This window comes from Aythya marila (assembly GCF_965140915.1).
Source record: "Aythya marila genome assembly, chromosome: 19".
NCBI lineage: Eukaryota > Metazoa > Chordata > Aves > Anseriformes > Anatidae > Aythya > Aythya marila.
In genome coordinates this window covers 1,599,195-1,622,232 of record NC_139060.1, presented here as the reverse complement: position 1 = coordinate 1,622,232, position 23,038 = coordinate 1,599,195, and the positions used below count along the sequence as shown (strand labels likewise).

The window sequence follows — 23,038 nt, the reverse complement described above, 5'->3', positions numbered from 1 at the left end:
TGCATGCCTGGGAAGGGCAGGGCTCCCCACTGTTGGCAGCAGGATGGTGCTGAGTCCCTGCTGGCATGGCTGCCTTGGGATGCAGCCCTTGGTATTTAACCTGATGGGGCGTTTGGCTCCAGGGCAGGGAGCACAGAGGTGTGTGAGGTCTGGCAAATGAAATACAACTTGCCACCTGGATGCTGAACTGAATCTGCTGCCATCCTCACCACAGATGCCAGTAGAGCACGGCTGTGTTAAAGAAAAAATACAGCACAATGCCTGCCTGTCTGTGGGTGCCTGGCGAGGCTGGGCTGTGGGGAGGTGTGCGGGGTCTGGCAGTGAGGGCAGGTTCAGCCCCGCAGAGCAGAGCGCTGCAGTGCAGGGAGATGCCTTCCCTGGTGCTTTGGGCCTTGACTGCCTCGTTTCCTTTCCAGTCATGGAAGCAAAAGGTCTGCTGGGGAAGGAGTGTCGGCCGTGCAACTCCTATGTGAAGGTGGGTTCTGCTGGGGCTCTGTGCAGGGTGCTTCGTGCTCTCTTGGCGTTTTGGGGTTGGCTCCTCCCAAGCATGCTCTGGGCTGCCTTTCTCTTCTGTTTCCTACTTGGGCTTCTCTGTCCTGCTCTGGCTGAGCACCCGCTGTGTGCCAGGAGGTGGCTGGCCTCTCCCCAACCTCATGGGGTTTGTTGGCACAGCAGAGAAGGAAAGCAGAGTGCACCATGGTAAGGGCGGTGTTAGCCATTCAGTGCAAGAGCCTCGTGCTGGGTGACCGAGTGAGAAGTGCACAGCCAGCACTGCATGGCCCTGGGCTCTCCTGTGAGGGTGCTCCCACCACAGGGCACACAGTGCATGGAGCATCTGCCCTGCGCGGGGGCTGTGGGTCGGAGAGCAGCCAGCAGGATCCACTCACATCTGCCCCTGATTTTCTGCTGTTCTCCTTCCCCTGCACTCTAAGGAGTTTTGTAGTGCAATAGCTTGGCATACATAGGGTAGAGTAATCTAAACCACCCGTTAGCATGGGCTCAGTTGGATCTGTGAGACTTAGCCACCCATAGAAGTGGCTGTGCCATCTCCTGCCACCATAGGGGCAGGGCTGCCAGCTGCGTGCCGGGTGCCTGCTTTGAGATGGCTGATGTGCTGCTTGTTTCCTTACGTAAAGATGTCGATCGTGCCAGATGCTGACTGGAAATGCAGGCAGAAGACGAAGACTGTGCCAGACAGCAAAAATCCCATCTTCCACGAGCACTTTCTTTTGTGAGTATGACGGGGCAGCTGCAGCCCCGGGTCATTGCTCAGCTCTATTCCCACTGAGCAGTGGGGGACCCGCGTGGCTGCTGTCCTGGGCACCCTCGCGATGCCAAGAAGCTGTGTTTGCTTTTGCATTATGATCTGTAATAAACATGCATCATGCATGAGCAGGTCTGCTGCAGAGATGAGGAGTGACAGATGTTATTCTGCTGTTTTTTATAGCTGAAATGCCTTGAGCTTTTGGGCAGAGCTTTGTGGAGGCTCATAAAGCTGTCAGCACACAGCATGGCAGTGGCACTCCTGCACGGTCGGACTTTTCTTGGTGGGCAGGATTTGGGCAAACACACTCCATTTCCTAGACATTACACCTCTGCAGTAGTATGGGCACTGGTACGAAGGAAGAAGGTAAAAGGATTTACTATAGCTAAAGCATGTTTCTGCATGGGAAAGGAGCTGTATGACACGTAACGTTTCGGTAGAGCTTGTTATTGCTAGTGGACCAATCTGTCAGTCCTCTGTCCTAGTGCAACATTTAATCTGGGTCAGGACAGTTATTTCAGAGCATGAACTGTTCCTTGTACTTGCTTTTCAATGGTGGATGTGTGTCTTTCTGCATGACACATTTTTTCTCCTTAAACCACCTGAGCAATGTCCCCAGCACCTGCCCGGAGGAGGTCACATCCCTTTGTGGCTGTTTTTCCAGGAATGACTAAATCAGGGCAGCAGTGGCTCATGTGGGGAGATTGCCACCTGGGGGGATGCTGCAGTGCTCCGTGCAGGGAGCAGAGGAGAAGACCTGGCTCTGAGGGTGCCACGAACATGAGGGCAGCCCTTGCTGAGTGCTCTGGGGCAGAGCAGTGCTCACAGGCTGTCCCCTCTGCTTGTTACAGCCCAGTGCAAGAAGAGGATGAGCAGAAGCGTCTCCTGGTCACAGTCTGGAACCGAGAGAGAAATTCCAGGTATGGGGCTGCCAAGGTGCATTTTGCACTCTTTAAAACCGGGCTGGCACCATGGTGAACCCATCATCTGCTCTGGGCAAGCCACTTGAGCTCCTCTGGTGCCTCAGGCCTTGAGCACTGTCCCTGACGTCAGTGCAGCACGTGGAGAGAGGGAGTCCTGCCCTCAGCACTCTCTGTCCACATTGCAGCTGCTCGGTGGCCATCACCAGGTCCAGCATCAAACTGGGTAAAGCCAAGTGGAGCTGGAGACTGGGCCAGGGACCTTCCCTCCCTCCTGGGGCAATGCAGGGAGGAGGAAAGTGCAGCAGCAAAGGGCCTGGCACCCTGCAGGCTGCCTCTGCCTCCTTGGCTGGGCTGCTGCCAGCAGCAGGGAGGCTGGAGGTGATCAGGATGCTGCTGCCCAGCTCCTCCCTGCCCCTGCTGCAGCCAAGCCATGTGGTTACACCACGTTTGCTCAAAGCATGGGGAGGGGGGCACGTCCTGGGCACTGCCCAGCTGCTGGTGTGGGCAGGGATACCTGCGGGGTCCCTGCAGAGCTGTGCATGGGGGAGGTGGTCTGTGGGGAGGTTTCAACAAGCATGTGCTGATGGTCTCTGACTCTCTGCAGACAGAGTGAACTGATCGGGTGCATGAGCTTCGGTGTGAAGTCCCTCCTGGCCCTGGACAAGGTACCTCCGTGCTGGAGCTCTGTGTGTTGGGCTGGGGCTGACCCTTGCAGGCCAGTGGGTGGACATGGTGCACCTTTGGGGCAGGAGCAGGGAGGAGCTGACTTCTCACACTGTGGGGCAAAGGTGCTTGGATGGTGCCCAGGAGCTCCCAGTGTGGACGGCCGCTGGGAGACTGGTGTCGGTGTGACGGCTGGAGGCAGGGATGGGGAGGCTGCTGGAGGAGGGGTCCGAGGCAGGGAACAATTGCTCCTTTCTGCGGGGACACAGCAACCAGGGGCTTCACCAGCTGAGGTGGTGCTGGGGAGGGCGAACGTCGAGGTGGCCACATCTCGAGATGTTCCTGGAGGCAGCGGTGCTGCCAGGACCCCGTGCTGGTCTGTGTCCCTGATGCGGCAGGTTGGCCACTGCTGCTGCCCCAGCCTGGCTGCTGCCTGCTAATACAGCTTTCACACCGCCCGGGTTTGCCTTCCAGATGAAGCCGGCAAGGCTCCTGCTGTAAATGGCTCCTGCTGACCCCCTGAAACACCAAAATATTTCGTCCTAACCACCGGTGGTTAGGGTTTTCATCCCTGGCCAGCCTAGGTGTGGTGTTGGCACATCCGAGGGGACCTAGGCAGGCTGCAAGGGCTTCGTGGAAGTGTTAATTCATCCCCCGAGGTGTGGAAATGTGCTCCCTAGCAAGAGGTTAAAAAGGAGCTATTTGTTGCAATTACCTGAGACAAGGATAAGAGGTAGCCTGAACAAATGAGATGCAGAGTGGTTTTCTTTTTCTTTTTTCTTTCTCTCCCAGCAGTGCAGATAATTAGACAGAACAGCTCTGAACTGCAGCTGTCCCCAGGAGCAGCCTCTGCTCCAGTCAGGTTTGTCCCCTGCAAGATGTCCCCTCCTTGTCAGACTTTTTAACCTCTGTTTTCTGCTGGCTGCCAGGAGGGCAGTGGGAGGCTGTGGTGGCTCCCTGGCAGAGATGTGAGGGGTCCCCAAGGTCAGCTCTGCACTCCTGCAGCACAAATGTGGGGCAGGGGCAGGGGGAGCTCTGCTGTGGAGCACCCAGCTCTGCTGCAGGTTGGTCTGGGCACCCAGCTCTGGTGATGAGGCTGGAGCCTTGTGCTCCCTGCGAGGCTGCCAGCAGCTGCAGACACGATGTGGATGTTTTTACTTGGGACTGTCTGTCTGCCTGCCCCCTGTCTCTCCATAACACCCTAGGAGCTCATTACTGTCATGATGGCTGGTCCCTCCTGCGCAGGCATGGGAGTTTAGTGGTCCACATCTCCTAAGAGAAGGGCTCCAGGCTGCGTCTCCATGCACAAGCGTGTCTGGGTGGCCTCACAGCTCTGACCAGGGCAGCTCCAGCAGCAGGACCCCTCTGGAGCTTTGGGCAACCAGATTGAATTAAACAGGGCTGGAGTACCTGCATCAAGCAGTTTCTCTCCCCCCGCCCAGGAGATCAGCGGCTGGTATTATCTCCTCGGGGAGGACCTGGGCAGGACCAAGCACCTGAAGGTGGCTGTGCGGCGGCTGAAGCAGAGCAGAGGTGCGTCTCTCACGGGGACTTGGGGCTGGGCTCTGGCTCTTGGGGTCCATGCAGGCTTGTGGGGAGCTTTTTCTCCTGCCTTGGTCTCCTTGACATGCTGCCAGGGTGAGGGGGCAGCGCCTGTTCCACAAGTGCAGACCCCCCTGGGGCTTCCATGCAGGGCTGCCCTGGCCCAGAGATGTCCTCCTAGCACATAAAGATCTCATTTATAGTGTGTGGATGTGGCACGGGGGGAGAAAGGCTATCAGGAGCTGTGTGCTGTTGGGCTGATGTGGCTTTATTATTATTATTATTATTTATTTTTTTCCTTAAGAGCCAGTGCTGGGAAGTCAGGATGCAACATGTGAAAGCCAGGACACTGCCAACATGAAGCAGCTGAAGGTAGGTGTGGTGGGGCTCTGACCCACGAGGTGTGTGGGGATGTGGGGCTGGGAGCCGCCGGGAGCAGAGCCCATGTGTGGGGCTTTCGAATGAGCTGGAGGGTGGGAGTATTATTGAGGATGGTGCTGAGGTGGGAGCTGCGTCATCCTATCGACACCATGGTTTTTGCAGGCAATTAGTGTTCCCAATCAAGCACTGATAGGCAGAGGTGGGCAGTGGGGCTGGTAACCCCACACTTGCTCCCTCTTGCTATATAAGGACCTCCTTGTTTTCCAATGTGTCACCACAGAGACAAAGTACCAGCCGTGTACTGGGAGTGACGGGAACCAGGAGCGATGAGGACAGGGCTGGCTGGCTGCCGGCAGCACAGCATCGGCCCCTGGCCGGCTCCAGGGCTCCATGGACGGGTGCGTCTGCTCCCCTCCTCCTCCTGGGGCCGTTTGCTCTGGGAAGGGAAAGGCCCACGGTGGAGCCTCAGTGATTTATAGGAGAGGCAAGGGTGGGAAATGGGAACGCAAACACATGGCCTGCATCGGAAATCGGGCTCGGCCGGCCCCGTGATTTATCTGTGCTGAATTCCGCTTTGCTGCTTCCCTCAGCTGCGTTTTCAGTTATTTGTTTTAAAGCGTAGGATTGAGCAAGACAAACAAAGCCAGCGCCCCTCTCCTCCCTTCCTCTCCGGCAGTCGCCACGGACTTGAAAGATGGTGGCTGGGAAGGAAAGCTGATCCTCCTTCCAGCTCCAGCCCGGCAGCTGGGACAATGCGCCCGGAGCGGTCCCGGGAGCGCCTCCGGCAGCTCCACCACACTGCTGGGTCTCCTGGGAGCACTGGAGCTCCTTGCACACCCACCCCAGCCGCCCTCGCTCTGCCACCCTGCCTGCTGGGCAAGGGAGCCCGGGGTTTGGGTTTCCTCGAGCCTTTCCTCTCCTTTTCCATCCCCACGTAGGGGTGTAGAAGGTCGTGCTGCAGCGCTGGCAGTCGGGGCTGCGCCGTGCAGACTCGGTGTGTCCTGCTTTGTGCCCTGCTGCTGGCTGGGCTTGGAGTTTCTCTTTGTCTTTAATTTTGAAATTACCCCATAGGTAAAATTCAGCTGACCTCTTTGCTTCCCCCTCTGTGACTTTGTGAGCAAAAAGCATTGGGATGTGCGTATCCTTTGGGTTTGTGCTTCCAAAACCAAACTTTTTCTTTTTTTTTTTCTTTTTTAAAAAGTTAACAAAACATCTTCTCTGTTGTCCTCTATGACTGTAATGAGTGCAAGCTGTCTTTTTAATGAAGTGAAGCTCACACAGCCGGTGCCTGTGAAACGCCGCTTAAACATCCTCAGAGTGTTTGTGAGAACATTGCAATAACAAAGTGCTCCGTGCGGCTGAAGAATGCCGCGGGAACAAAAGCCACATCAACAGAGCGGGGACTAGGGAATACTAAATAGTTGACAGGAATTTTAATATAAAACTCTCTCTCTTCCTTGTCACTTAGGGTTTTCAGGAAGCCCTCTGGCTTATCGTAAAGCGGCATACAGCGCAGACAGGGGCTGGGGAGGTGAAAGGTGGCTTCCTGCCATTCTTCTCTGGAGCTGGGTTCCCATGGGCGGTCATGCCAGTTTGACTGTGGTTTGTTCCACACTGGTGCGACACGAGGAGATCGGGATCACGGCTGCTGCGGGGGACTGGATTTTCATGGGCTAGCGGCGAGTTTAGGGTTCCCAGCCATGAACCGCTTCAATGGACTCTGCAAAGTGTGCTCGGAGCGGAGATACAGACAGGTCTGTGTGGCCCCGCGCCCGCGGGGAGATCCGTGTGCCACGGCGTGCACACCGCTGCAGCTCTCGCTTGAGTTCAAGGCTGTCTGGGGGCTTTCTCCCCCTTAGGAGCCGTGTGTGTGTGCTGCTGCTACTTGTTGATTTGCTCTCGTTTGTAAATGGTAATATTAGGAATAGAAGGAAAACGTCTTTGGCCAGGCAGTTCTCTGCAGTGTGCAATGGGGGTGGATGCAGGGAGCGTTTACCGTGTAACTTAAGGGTCTGACTTAGCACGCTGACTATGAAGGTGCTAACCTGAGAGGTGTTGCCTCAATTTAATGCTTATAGAGGACACGCAGGCACACACGCAGCCAAGTCTCTGCCAGGCTGCTGATCTCTCTTTTAAAAGGTGCTTTAGCATGAATGCATGTGGGAATGAAGCGTTGCGTGAAGCTGGCTGCAGCCAGTGGTGAACTGCTGTGTGAGAAGCAGGTCTCTGCGCTCTGCAGAAGCTGCTGTGAGTTCTCTCGGACCCACTGCACAACACTGGTGCTGATTTTGCTTGCACAGGTCCCAGTCTCTTATACTTTCAAAGTTTTTCCACTCTAGTCTGGGCTGGGGCTCCCAGCTCGCGGTCAGCTTTTCTCTGTGGTCCTGTGTTAATCTTCCATGTCATGGTTTAGCTCAGTGGGGATTTCAGGAAAAATTAGCTTAATTAAAAATGACCACTTCTTATGGGGCTATAGCGACTGCCTCATGCAGGAATGCAGCTCTGTTTTGTGTTAGTGACAACAGTGATTTGTGTCTTGGACCTCCTCATTTCGCTGTTCTGGCAATTTCTTCTGAACCTTTTGATGAAGTTTTGGGCACAGTGAATCTGTGCCAGCCGTGGTCCTGGAATCTGCACAATCCTGTTGTCCACCTTGCAGCTTGTGTCAGGTGCTCATACTTCTTATGTCTGTGCAGTGGCAACTGTGGATGTTCAGCTCGCTGTTACTGGGCATGGTAGTGGGAGCTGAGGAAAGTGAAGATCAGCAGTGAGAAGCTGCTGTGTAGGGAACACAGGGAAGGTGTCTCCGTTGGTGGTGGGCAGGAGCCAGCTCGTGGAGGGGTGGGAGCGTTCTCGGCATGCAGAAAGCTTTGGGCTGGGAGGTGGATGTGGAGGGGAGATGCTGGGCTGGCTCCCACGGTGCTGGTGGTAATGCTTCTGTAGAACTCGGATCTCCCAAGCTTTGCGTTTAAGGTGTGAGGTTGGTTTGAAGGCACAGGGCTAAAAGCAGTCTCTTTGCTATTTGAGAATCCACCAAACTCCAGAGAGAAAAAAACATTCAGCATAGCGGGACTGGACCTACTTTATGATCCTGTCAGAGAAAGACAGTTTCTCTTTTGAAGACTTCCCCCCACCTTTTATTTTATTTTATTTTATTTTATTTTATTTTATTTTATTTTATTTTATTTTATTTTATTTTATTTTATTTTATTTTATTTTATTTTATTTTATTTTATTTTATTTTATTTTATTTTTATTTTTTGTGTGTGTGTGTGCTGAGCAATTAGGCAGAAATGAAAGCTTGCTGGATTTGCCCTCCTGTGGTAAAGGAGTGTGGAAGCAGTTCTTGGCTGCTTCACTGGATTCCTTCTCATCTCTCTGACTGCTTGTTCTCTAAATAACACAGGTCATAGATGTTGAAATTTTTCTTTTCTCTGTCCGTAAAGCAAGAACCTTGACAAATGTCTTGGGGAGAATCAGGTATTTACAGGAACCATCATGCTGAGCTGCTGCTGGAAGCCAACATCAAAAAATAAATATAATTTTATTAATAAGCTCATTGTTTCTAGAGTCAGGAGAAGAAATGAGCCTAAATCAACACAGCATCCATCCTATTCAAACTCAGCAAGAGAAAACATACCCCAGCTAATGGGGTAGCACACGAGAGCCCGCTCTAGCACAGATGCCTTGCAGACAGGAGTGCACTGATCCTCACAGCTTCCTCTAGAGGAGTGCTGCTGTTTGTGTATTGCCCAGCTGGAAATGAAATGTTTAAGTGACTTGCTTGGAAAAGCTGTGTTAGAAATCAGTGTCAGAGTCAGACTGCCAGGTTTTCCTTTCCAGCGGCTTGTCTGACCTTTCCTTACGCTTGCAAGAGCCATGAATGAAGACTTGCATATGCTCACTGAACACTTGCTTTGTGTCGCTCATCTCCATTGGTCTTTGGACTTGATTTCACATCGATTTTTAGTGCTCTTTCCATCCCCTTGGCTGCAGCAGGGGAGAGACCCATTGTCTGGCGGGGTCACAGAGTGACAGCGTTCCTCACGGCTGTTCCTTTGGGCTCTGCAGCTGCTTCTGGAAATGCTGTGTGTCTGTGTTTCTGAAAGCAGCATGTGGCTGGAGTGAGGGATGCTCGCTGATCACATACGGTGGGTGCTTTCCTATTTAAAAGGGTGACGCCGGTGTCTCTTTCCAGATTACAATCCCTCGAGGAAGCGATGGGTTTGGCTTCACAATCTGCTGTGACTCCCCAGTCCGTGTGCAGGCAGTGGACTCTGGTAAGAGATTGGCTCATTTTCATCCTTCTTGATTTGAATGACTTTGCTCCTTTTTGCTTCCCAGAGCAGGCTATGGCTCAGAAGCTCCCATGCTTTGCGGGACTCTGGCTACCTTGAATAAACTTCACTTACTGAGTTCTCTGTTGCCTCTAATGAGGACAGAGGCCACTGGGTTACTACTTTGGCAGCGAGTTGCTGTAATGTGCAGAGATTTTGTTCCCTCTCCAACCTGAGATCTGTCTGGGTGGTTGGTAGACCTGCGGGAAGCATCTGTCAAGAGAAGCCAGATCAGCACAGAAGGAGCAGGACTGGAGGAGCCCTTGGTTGCCTAAATGGATCCTTCTGGTGTGAGTCTCCAGGACTCAGCCTCCCCCTGGTGTTCCCCACTGCACACCAGGAAATCCCCTGGCTTCCCGTGTCAGACTATTGGCAACACCCTCTCTGTGACGAAAAGCGTTTCTGGTCAGAAACTAGAATCAAAGACCCATCTGTTCACATCCTGGAGTTTCTACACAAAAACAGCGCTTTCATATTATTTTCCTGATTCGTAATGTTAATATATAATGCATATTTAACACAGCAAACTGCTGAGGAGGTCGTTGTGCCCAAGCGCTGTGAAATTCATGGACTTCAACAGATTTCAATCAGTTCCTCAGTGATATATTTAACACTCAAAAAATACAATGCATAAAACTGAAAAACAACCTTAGCTCTGTTAGGGGAAGCAGATTAGTTTTGTTGCAGTGTGTGGTGCAAGCTGGGAGGCTGTGCTACGCGGGTGTCCCCTCACCCCAGGGCATCCCCTGCCCCAGCACGTTCAGCTCCATGTCCAGCAGGTGACTGACACCCACACATCCCTTCCCTCCGCAGGTGGCCCAGCCGAAAAGGCCGGTCTGCAACAGCTCGACACAGTGCTGCAGTTGAACGAGCAGCCCGTGGAGCACTGGAAATGTGTGGATCTGGCACACGAAATCCGGTGAGCATCAGTGCAGGGCTACGGGAGAGAGAGTTTGAGGGAACCCTGGGCAGGGGAGCAGGAGCTTTGGGTGGCTGCAGAAAGGGGAAGGCTTTGAGGGATGCAGGACTCTGGGAGAGGACTCCTTGGAGGGGAAGAAGAAAGGATGCAGGGGCTGGGGAGGGAAGGGCGGAGGCGTTGCGGGGAGGAAGGGCTCATGGCTGTCCGACTGTGCCTTGAGGTGCCTCACTCCCCGCTGCTCCATCTCTGACTCGCCCCGTGCTGTCTCTGTCAGGAACTGCCCCACAGAGATCATTCTGCTCGTCTGGAGGCTCGTCCCGCAGGTCAAATCAGGGCATGATGGCATGATCCGCAGATCCTCCTGCAAGTCTGCCTACGACCTGCAGTCACCGCCCAACAAGCGGGAGAAAAACAGCACCATGCCCCCGCGGGCCGAGCAGCGCCGGAGCTGCCACGTACTGTACGACGGGAGTGACGGGCTGGTGCTGAACGGCTGGGAGAGGTACACGGAGATTGGCAAGCCAAGCCCGAGCACCATGCCGCCCCTGTCCCGGGTGCCCTCTGCTGCTGACCAGAACTACATCATCTTAGCACCCTTGAACCCGGGCAGCCAGGTAGGGCGGCCTTCCAGCCCCACGCTCGAGTTACTGCATGCAGCTGTTGGCTGTGCTTGCTGGGTTCTCGCTTGGCCCACGCTTATGGGGCATCTCCTCTACATGTCTGCTGGAGCACATGCCATGTTTCTAAGCCAGAGCTACCTTGGGAAACCTTCTGCTCTGTTCCTAAAGCATTTACCACTAGGACTGAGGCCAGTGACCTGCTGCCTCCTCTCAGGGCTCGCTCAGAGGACGGGGGTATGGGAAGTGCTTCCACCGTGCAGGCCACAGCACAGAACATCGCTCTCATTTTCTGGTGGGCATAAAAGATTTTCACCTCTCTGGAGTGCTTTGGCTTTGCTGGGTTGGGCATGCTGAAATTTGCTGTTTGTTGTTATGAAGTCTGCCTTGAGGCCGCTTCAGGTGACTGTCTCCTTTCCGGGTTGTGTCTTACAGCTGCTGAGGCCTGTCTACCAAGAGAACAATGCTACTGTGGGTAAGTTGCTGATCTGCTGGAAACACTGCTCAGAGCACCCAGCAGAGCTAGATCCAGTCTTTCCAGTGCTAGCTCTTGCTCTTAGCCCTGCATTGGAGTCCCTCACATTTTGAGGACAGTGGCAGGAGCCTCAGGCTCTTGGCTGTGGCATCTTCCCATTCTTTGGGTCAAACATAAAAGCAAGAACCCTTCCACCAAGCCCAGAGGAGAGCACAGCTGCTGATGTGACTGCATGAGCCTCATGGTGAGAAGGGCTCTGTGGGTGCTCACAGCATGGCTGAAGAAGGGAGGCTGGTGGTAGGGGCTTTCCACTGGGGGATGGTGAAAGCACGAAGTGTGAAAGTGCTAAATATTTATGCTATGGCACTTCCCCAGGTGTCTGTGGGTCTATCCGTGACGTGTTTCCCTTCTCAGTCACGATACTGTACCTGGGGTGCTAATAGTGTCTCCCTGCTTTGCAGCTCATTTTATCACTAGGGGAGTGAGGATGGCTGTGAGCTGGATTTCTGCAGACAGCAGTGCAGGCTGAAGGGCCGTGTTTGGGGAATATTAATTTCCTGGGTTGCTGCAAGGTTGCTGGCAGTCTCTGGACCAGCTTTCCTTGAAAATCTTTGAAGCATAAACTCACTTTTTGCAACGGATCGGCTGGAGAACTGTGTGTGGCTGGGCTTGCAGGGAGAGTGGGGTGGGGTGTGTGGCAGGGCTGGGGGGACCACATCAATCCTGGGCTGTGAGAGAGGGAGTGGGGGCCAACAGGAGGTCTTCCTGAGCAGGACAGCAACAGGTGACTGTCACTTGGCATGGGAGACCAGGGTCACAAGCAACCCAGGAGTAGTGACTTCTGGGGATACTCCCCAGTGTGTTCACTGGGTGCTGTTGACCTTACTAACAAAATTGCAGTTTTCAGCACACTCACCTCCTTGCAAAAACACCTTTTGCCTGCTGCTTGATTCAGGAACTTTAGGAGGTAGCACTTGCACTCTGCTCTGTTCGGATGCCCAAGGGTTATCTGCATGTCTATAGCAAAGCCGACCTCCTAATAGGTATGATCTTGCAGGAGTCTTTGACTCAGCTGTCCCTCCCTGACATGGGCACTATTTTCAGTGCAATTTCTAGCTAGAAAAGTTTGTGCTGCTTATAAAGATTGGGCAGTGCCCAAGGATGGTGAGGTGTGTGGCTGGTAAAGCCGTGATGGGGATGCTGGGGAGCAGGAGGGAGCCTTGGTGTTTGAATACCCCTGTCCTTGGGGCTCTGCAGCTGGAAGAATATCCCGTGGCTGAGCTGCAGGGGCTGTTCTGCACTGGGGATAACTGCAGCTCTTCCCCGCTGTTTGTGGAGCCTGTGCAAAGATGAGCTGAACCACGGGGACTTGTTCTCACAGCAGAGTGGAATTTGACAGACTCAGGCTTCTTCCCACAGTAATTTTTAATGATTATTTTCAGTTTATTTAACACTAAGTCTTCAGAGAGGACGCAGTAGTTAACCTGAGTGATGATTAAATGTGGCAGTGCGGAGGTGGCCACCAGTCACACTGAGACAGGAGCTGATGCATCAGGCAGGCTGGATGCGTTTCTGTGCCAGCATGTGAAAACGGGACTTGTGCAGGTGATGAATGCCTCAAATGAAATGAGGTGATTTAGGGATAAGTGGAAAAGCAAACCCTGAGTGGCTCAGACAGTTTACATCTGTCCTGTGTTGGGCTGTCTCTCGTGCTTTGATTTTTATCTGGCAGCACAACCATGAGAAAGGGAAGGAGAAAATGTCAGAATTATTGTACTCAGAGGTGGAAACAACCTCTGGGTCACGCGAACTGCCCCCCTGCAAAGGCAGGCTGTTAAAGCAAACAGTAAACAGCAGGTTTGGATTGCCAGCAGAGCGTGGTCTGGCTCTGCTGGCATTTATCTGAAAGTAAACACACTACTTCCTAATACTTAGTGGAATATATAATGTTGGGTAGGTTCATATGTTTGCTTTGGACCATACCCTATCTACTCTGAGCCATGTTCAGAAGTGTTTCGGCCCATTTCTGCTCAGGAAGGCTATGGGTGTTTGTTGCTGAAGCCACCATGCTGAAAGCTGCTGTGACGGGAGGAAGGGCACGGGGCTGCTCAGGGGTCTCTTCTGCGGCACCCTTCTAGTGGGGGTTGCAGGAGGGTTTGCTCCTCATAGTCCTGAGACATTGCCATGGATGAGGGTCCTGGGCTAATGCTCCAGCTTCTCGCCTGGTCTACCTGCTGGACCTGAGCTGCTTTGGTTCATCAGCTGCTGGAGAGAGGAGATGCTGTAAGTTTTCAGAGGGGCTTCTTCAGAAGAAACCTTGAAATCTTGGTTAGAGACCCATTCATTTCCCATGGGAGTTGTTGCCTGTGAGTTTTAGGACAGAGCAGGGTTGACCAGAGGGTGCTAAGGCTCTGGGACCTGATGGATCTTGTGCTCTCAAGAGGAAACGTTGCAGAGCTGCTCCCTGCTGGCAGCCGTGCTGTCCTTGTGCACCAGAGAGCAGAGCAGCACAGAGGGCAGCTGGGCACCTCCCATCTGGTTCTGGTCCTGTCTGTTGGTCTCCCCTTGGCTCCATCTAATGGGTCTGGGGAGGAAGAGATATGTGAAGGCATCCTCAGCACTGGTGCCTCCAGTGCATCACCCACTGAACTGTTTTGGTGCTCATAGGTGCTTGTGAGTAGAGGCACCAGCTCCCAACAGTCTGTGATGCTCTCACCTCATCTCTGAGATAGTTTCTGCCCAGGGACAGCATCCTCAGGGCACTCTGTGTCCTGTGCCTGCACTCATGAGGCAAAATGCTGCTGGGAGCTGGCTGGATGTATTCAAACACTGGGAGGAAATGGTTTAGAAATCCTATACAGCAGCCGTTACCCAGCAATAGGGAGAGGAAGGGCTCACTCAAGCAGCAGGCAGTATGGGACAAGAATAATCCATAATGCTTTTAATCAGAGAATTATCAATTATTTTAGAGATTCTGGGACTGGTCTGGCATATCACCTAATGTCTCCTGGCCTTGAGTGATGCAGGCTGCAGGCATGGAGTGGCCATGGGAGCTGGAGTTGGCTTGCTGGGAGAAGTCATAGCTGTGCTCGCCCAGCTGAGGCTGGGTTACACCACTTCTGTGTAATCCCTCTGTTGGGTGAGGATGATGGCTTTTTGTGGTAAAGTGGGACAGAGCGAAAAGCCAGTCAGGCTGCTCGGACTTCTTCCAGCACCGAAATGTGATGCTGAAAGACAGTGGATGATGTTGTGCTAGCCTCATGCAAACTGAGGTCATCCTTTCCAAAGTCACCCCCATGTCTGAGTAACCATCACATCCCGGAATGATTTGGAAAGATTGGAAAGGTTGATCCCTTGTGCATGAATGTGTTCATTGCTTATGTCCCTTTCTCTAATCTGAATGTCTTTTAAAAGCTGTGATTAAAAACATCAACCCCACCCCATGATGTGAAATTCCCGTACTCTTCTAACTCCCATACCCTGAATTCAGCACAGGCAGGACTTCTGTGGATAAAAATATCCCAGGGCTTACATTTCCAGTGTTCTTTCCCCACCCAGAGTTAATCATTGATGATTTTCCCCCACTGGAAGGGGAATGGCTGTAGTTTGGTGGTGCAGGCAGCTATTTCCTGATGGGGGGAACGGGGAAGCTCCTTGATACTTGTGTGATTCAGTTTGTGTTTAGGGTTGTTCTTTGTTTTTCATCTTGTGCTCTCGTTACTGCATAGGGAGGTGTATATAATCGCACCACATCACTTTCTCTGAAGCACTGTATTCATAAACTGTGCAGAAGACAGCATACACCCAAACACAAGGAGGTGTGCTGGCCTGCGGCTGGGGTGGCTGTGACTTTGGGTTCGTGTTTGTGTGCACACAGATGTGTTGGTGCTGTGGGGTAACCCAGTGGAGTCCTGGTCCAGCAAGAACGTAGCTCTTGATTGTGCATAAACGTGACGAGGCATCTCATTTTGCATTAGGAAAAATGAAGTCAGTGCTGTTATTTCATGAAACCCCAAGAGACTTTGACAGCAGAGTGATGAATGTCCCTGCAGCTCCAGGCTACAGCTATTCCCATTAGATTTTGTGCCATCCTCCAGCCTGCGAGAGCAGGAGCTGCGCCAGCAATGTGCAGTAGCTCTGTGAGAGCTCTCTTCTGATTTTCTGTGTGCTTCTGCTTCCTCTCTTGGTCCAGGAAATGGATGCAAAGGGAAGTCACACACGGGCTCTGGGAGAAAATCCAGGCTGATGAAGACTGTGCAGACGATGAAGAGCTATGGGAACTACCAGAACTGTACCATAGTGAGGCCACACATCCCGCACTCCAGCTATGGCACGTACGTGACACTGGCTCCCAAAGTGCTGGTATTCCCCGTCTTCGTGCAGGTGAGTGTGGCTGGAAGTATATTAGAAGTACATACCAGTGCGTGGATCCCCTGTCGGCCTCAACTCTCTTCCCTAGAGCTGGCTGTGCTCAGCATGGTGCCAGGTACTTTCTCTGAGGAAGCTGTGTCCTGCCCAAGCTGGACTTTCCCTTTTCAGCTTTCAAGTCAGGCCCTTGAGTACTTGCTTGGAACAGGAGAAGGTATACCAGTGTTCAGGCTTCAGCAACCAACTTGGTGCAACTGAAGATCAGTATGGGTTCTTCATGCTGTTATTAGTGTGTGGACAAGGCTTTTGTAGTCCAGTTCATGGCCAGCACTAAAACAATTGACAAGGATCCAGAGCAGTAGTGTCTTGGCAGAGGATGCTCTCACTCCCCAGTTCCACAAATGACTTTCATAAAATCACACCTTAAATGTGGTGGTGGTAGCTGTAACTACTTCCGTGCCTTCCATTTTTGCCCTTCATATGGCCAAAACCCCAGAAGGTCTGTATGTTTGGGGACATTACTGATGGATACAGCATCTCTGAGGCTGTGGGAAGCCATCATTCCTCCTGTTAACAGCAATACTATCGTGTCAGCTCAGGCCATCTGCTTTGGGCTCAAACCCATGATCTCTGTTGTCTGTGACTCTGTCCTGAGACGGGGAACTCCTCAGGGGTAGACAGGGGCTGCTGTTGTGGGCTGGCCTTGTTCTCACCTCTGTCCTCCCCAGCAGCACCTGGGTGGCCACTGACATTAACACGCTGTTTGGTGTTGGGTAGGAACACAGTTAGCACTCCTGGCTATTTACTCATCTGGCCAAAATTTGTCTTAGGTTGAGTCTGGGCCGTTTCTGCCACTTCAGGAAGTGGTTTTTATGCTTTGCACGGTCTCGTCCTGCACGGCCCCTGAGCAGGGTTCCCTCGCCCCCGCCTGCTGGCCGTGCTGCTCCGGAGGATCCTCTGAGGGCTGTGCTGGGCTGTCTGGGCTGGGCAGCAGCTGGGACAGCCAAATCTCTCCTGCTCTGCTCTGGTGTGAGACTGAGATGAGCTGGAGGCACTGATCTGCGAGCTGGATGTGGCATGGGAAGGCCAGCCTTCTTAAAGTTGTTTAAACTTATGTGAGAGGCATCCATAAAATCATGTAGCAAACGTCTGAGGGAGGTGGGAACCTAACGTGCTGCTGCTGTGGTTGTGCTTCCTGCTGAAGAGCACCCGTAACCCAGCCTGCGTGGTTCAGAGCTGTTAAAGTACAAAGCAGAGAGCAGCTGATTATTGTCTTTTTATAGATGAGCCTGACGTAGGTGTTAGGTGTAAGGTTTTCTGTCACAGTGCTGGACTGCATGCTCTCTGTCCTTTTGAGGGCAGCGTGGGGCAGCTCTCCCTGAATGAGTTACAGCTTGAAGTGAAGACAAAGTGGGTTTGGTGGGTGGAAAGTTTTTCTGGCAAACCACACTTCCAGTGGAAGGTTTGACTGTTTCTTTTTTTTTTCTTTTCTCTCTCTCTCTCTTTTTTTTTTTTTTTTTTCCTTTTCCTTTCAAATGTAGCCCTTAGATCTTTGCAACCCAGCCCGGACTCTGCTTCTGTCAGAGGAGCTGCTTCTTCATGAGAGCAGAAGCAGGACTATACAGGTAAGATACTTTCCATGCTGTCTGAGCTTTCTAAACTCACTTTTCTACACTCATATAGTATACTGAGAAGGGAAATGATCTACAGTGCAGTACTTCTATTACTATGATATCTAGAGAAATTTGTAGCCAGTTTGCCATGGGATAAACTTAATGTCGATATGTTCATTTTTGGTAGAAATCAGCTTTTTTGTCTTCCTTCACACTCACGAAGGAGAAATTGTGGAGGATAAATTCATGCCAGCCTCAGACAGGCCAAGGAAGAGGGAATTTAAGAATATTTTGTGCCAGTTTAGAGATCTAGCCACGGAACACATCACAGAGCTTTTTAGAAATGTAGTTCATGAAGCAGGTCTTGTGTCCTTTCCAAAATCCTTTGTGTTATTTCATCTCCTTTTCTGCAACATTATTAGAAAGCTATTAAAAATCTGGGGAAACGACTAAGTTTTGGTTGCATGCTGAACCCATGTATTCGACAGCTCTCAACATCCAAACTGGCAGAGATTGGAAATGTTGAGTACATTTTCTGTTGGCTTTGCTCGCCTCTAGCTGTAAAGTCTGCAAACTGTGCAACGTGGACAGAGAAGGTGTCTCAGTGAAGAGTGCAGCCAGGACAGCCCACTCGTGCACTGTTCACTAGTGCTGAAGGAAACTACAGTTTCTTTGGGGGCATTTTCAGTGAATCTCACTACTGTACAGGATACACTGTACAGAATATTTTGAATTTAGTTGGACTGAACAATGTGTCATCTTCACAGAACTGCAGAAGGTTACTTTTACTTGAGTAATCTTAGTTTCTGTGTAACACCTTTTGGGTGGCAGAATCCCAGAAATTATTTGCTTGAATGGTACAAAACCATTCAGGATTGCCTTGAGTGACTTCTCTCGCTGTCCCTCTGGTTTTCAACATGTAATTCATCCCTTATTTTGACTTGATTCTTTTTTTATTTTTTTTTCCTGCCAAGCTCTGTGAAAAATTGTATCACTCATTAGGAAACTTGTCACTCATTTATAAATAAAACTCTTCCCCTGTCTGTCCTGCTGTTCTTTGCTGTTCAGGGTCTTCTGGGCACCTGCCTGAATGAAAAGTCAGATAAATGCATGGATGTGCAGCACAGCTGTGCTGCGACGGCTTTGAAATGTGGTGGCTATCTTGAAGCCGGGATGCTTCTCCTGGATGGTTTGGAATTACTTGCCTTCAGGTCAGACTCAGAGGTCTGAAGAAGCAGCCAAATGTAAAATAATTGAGTAACTCACACCATTTTTTAGCCTGGGTGAAGCATGTTTACATGAGGATGTTCGTATTTAGATGATGGAGAGTCTCAGGGCAAGCATGTTTGAAGGAGGTGTGCTGCTCTGCCACCAAATGGCCACCTTAGCTAGTTTGGAGACCCAGTTGTGGGCAGGATTAGGAGAAGGTTGTCTCAGGGAAATGACTCTGTTTGCTTATGATGCCCTAAGGATGAGCATGAGGCTGGAAAAGGATTTCCCAGTTGGAGCTGCTGCCAGGAAAGGGCAGGATGCTGTACAGTGGCCAGGAACATGAGACAGCCTTTGAGAATGATGGTGCCTTGAGGCTGTAGTATCTGTGAATGCCTGGCAGAGGGGCAAGGCAAGAAGCTGTGACTAAGCGCAAGGGAAAAAAAATAGAAGCAATGAATGGGAACAAGCATGGGGCAGCATCTGCTTTGGAAGGCAGGAGTCTTTTCTCAGCATGAACTGGGATGTGGTGCTGAGCCTGGTATTGGTAGGAGCCAGAAGCTGTAGGTGGGACCCTGGGACATAAGCCACATCCCTGGGAATGTTTGCAGTGCGTCACTTACAGCATCACAGCAGGGCTTTGCAGAGCTTCAAGGAATTGGTGTGTGCTTTTCTGGAAGGCCAGAGACCTCCTTTCTCCAGTGGAGCAAGGCAAGGGTATCTGCTTTAGTCCTGAAAGGCTGTGAGAGAAACTTCTGAGGCCAGTAGGACCTAAAGTAGTCTGGCCATAACAGATTCCCATGTTCAGAAGGGCTCTGACTTCTCTTTTCACTTGAGCTCACTCCTGTTCCAGACTTCTCTGCTGCCTCAACAGAGGCTGTCTTGTTTCTGACGGGTCCTTTCTACCTTGTTCCTTGAATCTTCCCACTTTTCCATTGCTTCTCCCATGCAGCCTCTCTCAAACTGGACCACTGCTCCTGTGATTTGCAGGACTGCTTGTTGTTCTGGTTTGCTCGAGTGGCTTGAGAGCCCAGGTGAAGGGGTTGGAAATGGAGATTGCATCTCATTTTTATTTTTTAAACCGGAATATTTTCCCCTTGGCAGTTTCCATGCCTGGCAAGGTATTCTTGTCACTGAGCAAGCTCTCTGCCATCTCCTAAAGGAGTCAACCTATCTCTCTGGAGGCTTGCCAGAATCTGTCCTTTCCCTGACCTTAACTCTGGGGCAATCCTTATTCAGGCCTTAATCACATCCTGTCTAGACTTTGTTGCAATTCCCGCTTTTATGGTCTTCTGAAATCCCTCCAGCCTGTGGAATGCCAGAGGAACCTGCGTGATGCAGGCAACTGCGCTCAAGGTGTTGAACGTGGGTTTTGTCCTTCTTGGTGCCTTTCTAACATACCTGGAGGAAATTTTGCAACACCCTGTGGTACTTTCACACCATAGACCACACTCAACCCCTTCTCAGCTCTCTGCCATCCTGGCAGGGTCTGCAGGTCAGGACGGTCCTACCTTGAACCCCGAAAGCGCCAGCTCTGCCAGGAGCCTGGTGAATGGAGACCAGCACACCCAGGCTTTAGGCCCTTCCCAGCAAGGCAAGGGCCTTATGTTGTTTTTCCCAGGTGTTTAATGTGAGTTCTTGGCTCTCCTGGCCATTGATGGAGTTGCTAGTTCCCTGTTGGTGGCTGGGTTTGGCCAACACAATGGGTTGACTAAAACCCTACTTCCTGGCACAGATGTTTTAAGATCCTATTTTCAGTCTTTTTTTAGACAGCTTCATTTGGCTGACAATATCAGAAGCTTATGTTCACCTCCTCCCTCCACCACATTAGTCCTACACACTCCATTCCTTCTTCTCCACTGCTTCTTTATGTCCTCATCTTCATCATTTCTGAATAGGGTGGCACCATTTCCCCATCTGCTCAGCCGCTGCTTATACTTGTGTCTGAGCATAGGTGCACAACCCTTTGAAGCCTTCAGTGCTTGCTCTCCCCAAATGCTCACAGTAGAAAAGGGTTTAATTCCAGTAAGCCAAGGTGAAGCTCAAGATTAACAGGTGAAATCATTGCCATGGATCTGCTTTAGGCAAGTGTGGTGTAGACTTCATCAAAGTCTAGCTGAACGTATAAACTCCTTGCTGAGTATATAGCCCCCTTGCCAATAATCTTGACAGAAAAAACATTTGAGGTTGTAAAAGGGTAAATGCATTGTGGGCTGAAAGGCTTGGGATGTCTTGGTAGGAGAACATTTATTTAGTATGGACCCATTTGGAAATCAAAATCCGGGATGATGGTTAGAGGGCTAGGGCTGTAGCATGGCAAGCAGCGACTCAAAGGCTTTAGCATATACTGAACCTAATAAAATTTCCCTGACCTGGGAAGTTCATGCTGTCTCCAAAGCACTGTGCCCAGTTTGTGTGCACTTACCCTGCCTGCAAAGTTTAGACCTCTTCTGTACTTAGACTGGGGCTCAGCTGAATGATGCTGATGTACTAAGCTGTGGAAACTTGATTATTTTTGTTTGTGTGCTCCCATTCCTGCGGTCTCTGTGAAAACCAAGTGAATTACTGGCTGTGAAGAGCTGTAGTCCAGAAAGCTGTGACTTTGAAGCATGTGGTGGGGGAGCAGCAAATAGAAGTGTGTGGGTGTTAGCAGCCTGTATGTGGGGAGCAGCGTTATTCGTGGTCTGGTGAGTCCACCAGTCATGTCTGCTTCCTAGAGTATATGAGATTTGCATGGGCCCCCCAGACAGCCATGAGGATAACTCTAGATTTGGAAAACTTGAGGAAGGTTAATAAAACTTCATTCATTTAGATCATCCCAGTGACTAGGGACAAGTGAGCCTTGCAGATACAACCCTCATGCTGTTCTAACTGGACTTTGAGGTTGCACCCATTTCTTTTGGAGGAGAATCCGGTACTAGTAAATGGATACAAAATGTATGTGGATCAGTCCTAGGGAAAGATGTGTGATCAAGATAGCTGGGCTTGCTCTAGCCAACTGCAGACAACAATCTCTGGCCAGGGATGCAGGCGATCACCACTGTGTGATCAGCATCTGAGAGCTCTGTCATGGAAGACCTCTTCTTCACTTTGCCTCTGCTTCACTTCGCTTCCTCAGCTCCCTCTGCTTTGCTGGGCATGGCTGTGAAACTGCTGCTGGAGAGGGGGAGCTGTGTCAGCAGGCAGGGTGGGCACTGACCTGTCCTGCGGGGCTGTGCTGATGCACCGCCGCGGTTACTGGATGCAGACCCCTCCCTGCCCTACCCCAAACAGCAGCGGCAGTGTGTAGGTATGCAGAAGAGCACAGGCTTAGGAGGAAAGTTAACTATTCTTAAGCCTGACTGCCAAGGTGCTTTGGCTGCAAGGCTTAATTCCTGAGCACCTTTCTGTCATGTTGTTTTTGTTGTTTTTTTTTTTTACCATGCTTTGTTTGAGGAGGCACAGCCATCGCTTCCCCCTTCCTGCGGCAGGGCTCTGCGGCGCTGGTCCCCTGTTCTCCTCCTGGGGAAGTACATAACCCAGCACTTCCCACCTCCCCTCCTGGCTTTCATTTTCTCATGTTTTCTTTTATGAAACTCTTTAAATGTACCTCTTCCTTCTGTAACAATATTTTGCTAGTTACATTCTGTAGTTAGTCAAATCTATCCACAGAAGGGTCTTTGCTGCTTTGCTGTGGAGCAAGCACACACTGATGAACAGTCTGAGACATCAGTGTCAGCCTCTCCAAACTTCTTTTTCCTGTACAATCTACTCCCTCCCACTGAAATGTCGGTGTGACAACTGCCATGTGGCCATGCTCCACTCTAGTAATAACACAGGTGTGCCTGTCTCCGCCTTCAGAGGAGTCCTTTCATCATCCCATTCGTTTTCGTTCTCATTTTAGAGTGCGAAGTTAGTTCTGGAAAACAAACAAAGATACTCAAACTCTCTGAGGAGCAGCTCTGGTGGATTCTGTGCCATGCCTGGATGAGTGCAGGCGCTGTGTTTATTTTTTGTTTGCTCTTTCGCTCTTGTGAGCCCTGTGACACATCACGGCAGGTACCAGACCTGTCTGCAAGGGGCTGTTAGGGGCACACTGCCCTGCGGCTGCGGTGTAGGGACAGCCCTGGCCGGCTGGCTCCATCCCTTGCCTCTTCTCCCACCTCCTGGCTGCTGCCCAGGGGTCGCCAGGGCTCCAGGCTCTGTGCTCAGCCCTGTGTGGGGGTCTCGCTCCCACCTCTGCCAGCAGGACCAGCTCAAGCCCTGACTCACAGCACCGGGGTGCTGTCGGTGGGCTTCGGCTACGTGCCTGTGAGGGGCAACCTCGCATTGTGCGCCCCCCCCGACATCTGTAAACCTGCCTGCTGTGCAGAGCTGCTCTGAAATCAAACATCTTCCTGGAAGCAGCATCTAATAGAGATGCTCTTACTTAACCCACACCAACCGTGCTTTTATCTCCTCTGCATCCTGAATTCAATCAGTCCCATCTTCCCGTAAAAGCCCAATGGTACCTGCAAACACTTGGCACGTGTTTGTGTTGCCATGTTTACCCATTTAAATCCATTTGGTTTCAAAGTAGCATTTTTTCCCTGCTAGTTCTATCCCTTTTTCTTTCCCTTTAAAATTCCTGGTGTGTTAGGTGTGTGTTTTCTTTCCTCCATTTCTTCTCTTATCACTTGCTGGTCGTGCTTTTACTTCCTTGGCTTTGCTGAGCTGCTCTTCTCGAAATGCCTGAACATCTCATTGAG

General features: G+C 51.3%; 1 protein-coding gene across 2 annotated transcripts in view; it reads left to right on the top strand.

Moving 5' to 3' along the window:
* The window catches only part of RGS3 (regulator of G protein signaling 3), a 78,873-nt gene that overhangs the window by 12,751 nt on the left and 43,084 nt on the right, over positions 1 to 23,038 (top strand). Inside the window, exons 4-15 of one of the 2 annotated variants that reach the window (XM_082775965.1) lie at positions 417 to 475; positions 1,137 to 1,231; positions 2,116 to 2,184; positions 2,792 to 2,852; positions 4,293 to 4,383; positions 4,697 to 4,764; positions 8,972 to 9,053; positions 9,924 to 10,029; positions 10,304 to 10,643; positions 11,082 to 11,121; positions 15,314 to 15,504; positions 17,031 to 17,114. In XM_082775965.1, the coding sequence (XP_082632091.1) occupies positions 417 to 475; positions 1,137 to 1,231; positions 2,116 to 2,184; positions 2,792 to 2,852; positions 4,293 to 4,383; positions 4,697 to 4,764; positions 8,972 to 9,053; positions 9,924 to 10,029; positions 10,304 to 10,643; positions 11,082 to 11,121; positions 15,314 to 15,504; positions 17,031 to 17,114 (1,286 nt within the window). Of the gene's footprint in view, positions 1 to 416; positions 476 to 1,136; positions 1,232 to 2,115; positions 2,185 to 2,791; positions 2,853 to 4,292; positions 4,384 to 4,696; positions 4,765 to 6,404; positions 6,528 to 8,971; positions 9,054 to 9,923; positions 10,030 to 10,303; positions 10,644 to 11,081; positions 11,122 to 15,313; positions 15,505 to 17,030; positions 17,115 to 23,038 lie in introns of those variants that run through there. The other variant, XM_082775962.1, reaches the window with a different exon arrangement.